Source organism: Arctopsyche grandis, chromosome 3, assembly GCF_051622035.1.
Source record: "Arctopsyche grandis isolate Sample6627 chromosome 3, ASM5162203v2, whole genome shotgun sequence".
NCBI classification, from domain to species: domain Eukaryota; kingdom Metazoa; phylum Arthropoda; class Insecta; order Trichoptera; family Hydropsychidae; genus Arctopsyche; species Arctopsyche grandis.
Genome location: NC_135357.1, coordinates 21,157,965 through 21,166,037, shown reverse-complemented (window position 1 = coordinate 21,166,037; position 8,073 = coordinate 21,157,965). Strand labels below are relative to the sequence as shown.

The 8,073-nt window shown below is 31.3% G+C and overlaps 2 protein-coding genes across 2 annotated transcripts; both read left to right on the top strand.

The window, feature by feature from the left end:
• The first annotated feature begins 2,277 nt into the window (after positions 1-2,277).
• On the top strand, positions 2,278-2,898 carry LOC143909155 (uncharacterized). The gene has a single exon (XM_077427055.1). It carries the CDS (start codon positions 2,278-2,280, stop codon positions 2,896-2,898), a length of 621 nt encoding a protein of 206 aa, XP_077283181.1.
• Positions 2,899-4,274: 1,376 nt separating this feature from the next.
• LOC143909154 (lipase member H-like) lies at positions 4,275-7,696 on the top strand. The gene is made up of 3 exons (XM_077427054.1): positions 4,275-4,356; positions 5,415-5,709; positions 5,791-7,696. The coding sequence occupies exons 1-3, from the start codon at positions 4,275-4,277 to the stop codon at positions 6,413-6,415; spliced, it is 1,002 nt and encodes a 333-aa protein (XP_077283180.1). The 3' UTR covers positions 6,416-7,696.
• The last annotated feature ends 377 nt before the right edge of the window (positions 7,697-8,073 follow it).

Below are 8,073 nucleotides of genomic sequence, written 5' to 3'. Positions count from 1 at the left end.
ATCTAAGTGATAATCCCGATGAAATATCACCTATTAAATATAAACATATATTCTGATGATAAGCGAGGTGAACAGCAATGTTTGATTTTTTTATTTTCTTTTATTTATTTATTTTTTGGGGAGGGGGGGGAGCAAATTTGTGCCAACTACCCTTGGAGCAGCCCTGGGTTTGAGCTGTATTTGTATTAAGAAAAAAGCTTACAAACCACTGTTTCATTAGAATAATGAGAGTAATTAGAATATGGGTGATTTCTAGGTGTATTATTTTGACCACGGCACAATCATCTGAGCTGACATCGTGATCAGAGGTATCATTTTACATTTACATTTACATTTAACATTTACAAAGGTAGGTTTTATTACTATTGAAAAAGATTTATTTAATTTTTATTTTAAAAACTTAATTCGAATCAATTTTCTTGAAATTTTGTTCAAAGTATTTGAAAATAAGTGAAAGTCGATAGAAGCTATAACTGTTGGATAAAAAAGTATCTTTTTACGTGGTTACTTATATCAATTAATCAAAAATTAAATTTAGTATTTGTATTATACATATGTACATATACATACATACTACATACATACATACATACGTACAGTGGCGGACTGGGACTGAAATCAGTGCATGCCAGGAGTCATAGGGGGCCCACCCAGGGTTAAAAAAATCCCCCCCCCCTCCCCATATAACAATTTTTTTTATTTCCATCACGCTAAAAATCAAGGGAAAAAAATTTTCAAAAATGGGAATAAACAAATTTAGGTACAGGAAAAATAGCAAAAGCAAAATAGATTCATAAATTACATTGTATATTTCGTTTTAACCCTTATCCTAGGTAAAAAGAATGCATCATAAAAAAGATTGGTCAAATTGAATTTTTTTTCAAAAAATCTTTTTTATATCGGAATAAAAATGGAAAATATTCTTTGCATACACCTTATTGAGTTATAAAATATGAAAAAAATAAGCTTATATTTGAAAAAAATTTTTTTTCCAAAAATCTTCATATGGTCAACAAAAATCGACCATCAAACTGAGTCACTAAAAAACTATCAATTAACTTAATTTCTACCGACTGTCTTTTCACTTTATCTATGTATGTACATATGTACGTAATAACAATAGATAAAGTTTTGTGATCATACGAAAATTTGGACTCAGAATCGATCACTGATCACGTCTACATAATATAGAAAAATGTGTGTAGCTCTGTGTGTCTGAGTGTGTGTAAAATTTCGTGAACACCCGTTAACCGAAAGTGACAGTTTACTCCTGTTGGCAGTTTACCGGATTTTTCTTCCACTATTTTATGGCATACCACTTAAAAACCAAAAATAATAATTTTTTTTTCAAAGCACATAGCAGCGATTATTTTATTAGTTACCCAAAAGTAACATACATAAGAATTAAACGTAGCATTCATAGATCCATAGTATCTCATTAATCATTAAATTCATAATATTTTCTAAATTCACAATTCACAACTAATATTCCTTAATTTAGGGGGGCGAGTGGCCCCCCCAAATTACGTCCCTGAAAAAAAATGCATAATATTTTCAATTAATGTTACTCGAAAATAGGGATTTTGGGGAGGGGGCCCCCTATCCTATATTTCTATTTACATGGATGTGTCTAGATTAGGAATAGATTTTATATTCGGAAACTGTTTAAAATTGTGTATCTTACTATATCGTCGAAGTATAATCAAATGTTATTTTGAAAGTATGAAGTAAATTTAAATAGCTGGTTGATGATGAATCGTCCTATCAAAATTGTTTTAAGCAATTCAGTTTATATTATTCACGGAAATTTGTTTATTACCAATTTTATTTCAGTATGTAGTTGTTACATAGGTATTGGTATATACATAATATTGACGTTGGAAACGGGCCTGGCAAAAGGGCCCACGCAAATGTTGAAACTTACATTTCAGGCCTAATAAAAAAAGCTAACCGATCCTTGGGCTGTTAAAGCAGGTATTAGTTGTTTTTGTATATCGTAAGAAATTTGTTTTGTTGAAATACCCAAACTTTAGGTCCCAAAGTGTAATATCCTATAATTTTTTACATACGTGAAATAGATAAAAAGTTTTTTAATTTTACTAAGGGCCCATATTTTCTAACAGATAGTGGGGCCCACATGCCATCGGGCATGTTCGCTTGTATGGCCAGTCCGCCACTGCATACGTACATATGTATGTACATACATACATATGTGTAATTTGAAATTTGAAATACTGAAGTCTCTGTTTATCGATCTTTTTAGGACATTGATTTACAATGAATGCCTTAAGCCGCAGTCTGACATGTCTTGGAATTTTCATAATATATTTTGGAAAATCGAACTGCGAAGAATCTTCGATGGAAATGTTCGATTTCACGTCTTTGGACAACGTAAATGATTGGATAGAACAGTCAGATACCATGAAAATCGTCGGTTTGTCCAAAGGAGTGATGATTCTCCAAAAAACCGACTTAATTCAAAACGCTATATTTTTCGCCCTCATAAATCCACAGCCAAACGGTGTGGGTTTCGCAGGTGTTACCAATGTTGGATTCTCGAAGAACTTCACCCAATATACCGGACTAAAACTTATGTGCAGAGCCCAAGGAGAGTACAGCAGATTCAAAGTGCTGTTGAGACACAGAGATGAGAATCAGTACAATCACAACAGTTACGATATTATGTTTCAGGGTCCCAAAGAAGACTTTGGTTATGTATCTTTGCCGTTTTCTGAATTCAAACGGTTTCAAAAAGGGAAAAAAGCGATCCAAGATACTCCACTGGATGTATCAAATATTACAGGCATATCGATTCAATTTTATAGTGGAGTTGAGGAATCTGAACATCAAAGTGGCCCAGCAACTTTAGAGATAGAACACATACTAGCTTATAGCTAAAATGTAACATATTACATTTTAAAATAATATAATAGCACTTATGCATGCACATATACCAACGCCGTAACCAGGAGGGGTTTATGAGGGCACCAGCCCCCCACTAATTAAAAAAAATAATATATATTTAGAAAAAAAGACAAAATAAAATATACAAATATTTATTTTAATTCAAAGCCTCGGGTGAATTTTTTTCAATAAATAAAACGTGAGATGGTTTTAATACATAAACTTGAATTGTATAAAACCATATTAAAGCGCAGCAGGAGAATTTTTTTTTCGAAAAAAATAGCATGATTAAATAAAACATAAAAATAATGAAAAGTCGTTTTATTTTATTCAACACAATACATACATACATATATTCCAGTCGTATGAATTCACTGAATAAATATTTATTTTAAATATACCGAAGAATAAATAAAACCCTAATTTTTTGTTTTGTTATTTAAAAAATCTTGGAAATGGTCGTGATGTACATATATAATAATGTGATTAGAAATGAGATATTTATTCAGAAATGTATTAAATTTGACTTTTTTTTATCAAATAAACTATATTATTCTGTGTGGGTGATTATATGTACATATGTATGTATATTAGAAGTATATGTATGTATATAATTATACAATAGATATGTACATACATGTATGTATATGTGCGATTGTAAAATATGTATGTATTTTTTATATGTGAAATGTGAAGGAATGGAAAAAAATAATTTTGTCAAAATATTACTTGTATTTGTATAAACCCATTGTGCTGTACTTAGTGTATTTTTTTTTTACTTTTTTTATTCAATAAGTAGAAAGTTTCATATTTATTGATAATGGAACTAAATGGTAGATTGCTATCTAATAATCCAGTGTAATGGGTTTTGATATCGACGATATTCGATAAAAGTATCTTTACTAATTTCACTTTTCCCATATATTAAATATGTATATATAACTTTGAATGTCATCAATGAATGCAATGTTGAATTGTTTTTAATAGCCTTGTTTATGTACATATATGTATATATTTATCAGTATACCGAACACTACTTACATATCTTTACGCATATAATGATCGATCGAAATGAACATACTATGTACATAATTAAATGCTGTGAAATAATTTACAAGAAAACTTAAACTTTCATATCACCACACATATGCATACGTACACTTAAAGTTCCAAAATTAATTCCATACAAGTTGAGCATTAATCCACCGAGCCAAAAAAGTCAATCGCTTACTCCCTTTGATATCAAAGGGTAAGCATTTATATGTGTATATATATATATATATATCTATGTACTTTTGTATATAAATGTATCTATATACAATAGTACGGGTGGCAATATTTCAAAATTTCTATCATTCTTTCCGCTTACGATGTGGATACAGAAAGTATTAATTCTGATATTCTGTCTCGTTTTCTTCGCCAAAGGCGAAGATGAATCACCGAAAGAAGATGGCATTTTGGCAACGTGTATGTGACACATTCATTTCCCATCGGTTAACGCCCGACGTTCTAAAAAAAGATTACATATCACTGTCTGTTAAATTTAAAAAAATATAAATAATATTATTATATCTATTAAGAAATTGAAGAGCCTTATATCTAAATTTAATTAAGTCATATGCAAATCAATGTTTTTTTTTTTTAAATCGGCACTTAACATATGCTATCTTTAACGGATGGCTCCTATTCCAAGAGCTATCCAACTTTTTAATTAGATCGTTGCTGTCATGTCTGAATGTGATATTTTCCACCTCACTTATTGAAGATTATTTTAACCTCTGTATTTGTCGGGTAGCCTGCGCTCATAATTATTTTCATAATTGGATGTGTTTTATGAGTGGAATTCTGATCTTCTCTACTCTATTCTGGCCTCGGGGGAGAAGTTTTGAATTTACGGCTGGTTGACTGGTTCTTGTAAATATGTACATATATTGGTGCTGGTTGTAAATGTAAGACATTCCATACTATTTATTCTGTTTATTTGATACTAGTGGTTTTACTCGGCTTCGCTCGGTATTTGTAATATAAACCGCTTAAACATGACTAATCTAATAGGAAGCATTTTATTTAATTTATTTGACTGGTTTTATTTTATATAAATTTATTTGAATACTCATTTGTTTTTTTATTAAATTGACTGTTACGAACAAACAAACATATATACTAATTCTCTTTCGAAATTATATGTATACCAGAATCTGGCGGCCCCCCCAACACCCTTCGGGGCCTTCGCTCCCGGTATGAAGGCGCCTTCGCCTCCGGGGCCTTCGCCCTCGGGCTTCCACCCGGGGCCTTCGAATCCTTTGAATCGAAAAATATCGAATCGGCGCCTATGAATCGAATATGTTGTTTACGAACCAACTAACCAATATTACATATATACATACAAAGTCCCTTTGCGTTTTTTTTGTGTCATTTTTTCTTGTTTCTGTATGTGGACCATTATGGCGCATTCGGTTCTTCCTGTATGCCACAATGGTCGAAAAATATAAATAAATAATTTTCCACAGGTCCTCTGACTGTGTATGACTTGACGTTTTCGTCATCGTCGACAGATTCTTTAAGAATCTATCTGGTAGTTGGATCGCCTTCCGATTATCACATATACAACATAAGCAAAGCTGTTTCTTTACTGTCGGACAATGCATTCAGGAAGGACTATAGAACAGTGTTATACGTGCACGGATTTAATGATAAACCAGGGAGATTAACAGGACCCAGGATAGTTGAAGCGTATCAAGCAAGAGGTAGACACAATATCTTATTGCTGGATAGTAGCTCTCTCGTTACATTGGAGTATTTCAGGTGAGAAACGTATTAACATTTATAATGTTATTAAAATTTATCTTATTTATAATTAACAAAAAAAAAATAAAAATTCATCAGGTCTTCAAGAGCAGTGCGCTACGCTGGAATTAGGTTAGGAAAAGTCCTATCTCAATTCTACAACTCTAAATTCAATATGGATACTCTGGATTTGGTCGGTCACAGTTTGGGTGCTCATTTACTTGGTTTTGCTGGTAAAACTTATTTAAAATCCACCGGAAAGTTGTTACCCAGGATAACAGGTTTGGATGTAGCAGGTCCTTGCTTCAAAGGTGCCAATCCTGATGGACGGTTATCTAAGGATGATGCTGAGTTCGTTCAGGTGTTGCATACAAATGCTGGGTCACTTGGAATGAGAGTTCCCATAGGGCATATTGATTTTTACATAAACGGAGGTAGAAATCAACCACCGGTTTTCGGCCTGATTTGCTTGATGGGTTGCAGTCATGACAGAGTAATCGATATTTGGAAGTTTGCAGTACTATATCCAAATAAATTCGTTGGAATTCAGTGTTCCAAGCTTAAAGAGGTGGAGCAAGATCAATGTTTTCAAAGGGGTAGAAAAGCGGCCATACTAGGACCAACTGCTGATCCTAGAACTAAGGGTATATATTACGTGAGAACGGCTAATAGAGAACCGTTTTTCATTGGGTTAGAAGAAATGCGCCATTTCAGAAATTGTTAAAGATATGACTTAAATCAACTTTAACTTAAATTTAAAGTTCTATGAATATCAACTTAAATTGCTAATTGTAAGTTGAAACGAATAATATAAAATTATTCGTTTCAACTTACCTTGATTAAATAATATTGCACTGATGATATCTTTAATATGATTTCAACGCTATTTTGGTAAGAATTTGAGGTGTGAAATAATAAAACTTCATTTATTGATATTTAATATTTTTTAGATAAATTAAAAATTGTGTATTTTGATGGCAAAAAAATTAGATTTAGTATATACATATATAATAAACCCATATGTAGATACGTACATGTAGATTAATTAATAAACTTAAACTATGTATTTTACAATCGTTGAATACTTTTAGATATGGCATTTCATCAATAGTTGAACACTTTTAGATATAGCTTTTGAAAATAAAAATCAAATTACAAAAGGGTAACGATAAAATTTTTAAACTGGAAACAAAATCGAAATTTTGATTAATGATCGGTATCCATGTATTTATTTATGTACATATGTACCTACATATAGTACATATATACACACCCGCACTAGAGTTGGACAAAAAAGAAGATTTTAATGTATTACATACATATGTAAATATGTAACTGTATAAAGTCATTATATTCGAAAGGACTAGTTATTTTATTTTATACTTAGTTAAAAACAAATGTCTAATTTTGCAAGTAAAATCTTAAATACTCATGATTCATTTGTTTTTGCCGGTCTCTTTTTCTAGATTTGAAATTCATGTTTTGACCTGAATAATTCGGCACTCGAATCCATTATAACTTGTACATACATAGTTTGCGAATGATTAACTTTACTTTCGTTAATTCCGCCTTTCCGTGTTCCAACAATATTAAAACACCCTCGTGCGAAATCTCATTTAGCCTCCGGTGTCTTCCACTTATTTTGCAAACGGGATTTATTTCACCCAGGGGGATGAAATTTTTGAATAATTCCCTTTTTGCACTCCAACAAATCAAAAGCCACTGCAAGATTCTGATGTACACAAATGGAATTTTGTCGGAAAATTCCTTATAATACTCGTATTGTATAGAATTGGCGAAGTTACACACATTTTAATTGTAAATCCAATTACATATCTTACACTTTTATATATAAAAAAACCCAAACGATGTATGTATGTATCCGATAGGCTCCTATACGACTCCACAATCTTCACTGAATTTGGCACGAGTATACTTTGAAATACGGAGAATATATCCTTGTAATAAGCTGTTTATATATGTATGATGATCTGACGCTATCTTCAATAAAATTAATAAAAAAATTATCATTACTGTAATTTTATTTGATTATTAAGTGTTATTAAGTTTGTATTTTTTGAAACATTGCAGAACGACAAGATGTTTTTTGATTTACATTTGTGTATCATCATGTCTTTTCAGAAAAAAAATTTACTATTGAAACTACTTCATTAACTAACCTTATGTAGATCTATATACACGACTATTTGAGTTTGTTAATATCATTGTTTAAATCACCCCCTTACAACCAATACTTACTAATATCCCATCGACTAAAAGTTCAAGCTATTTCAGTCAAACGTACCTATTTATTTTACAGTTCTTTTATAAATACTATACAACATGTAGGTAATCAGTCCACAATCGCTTAAAGTCTATCTT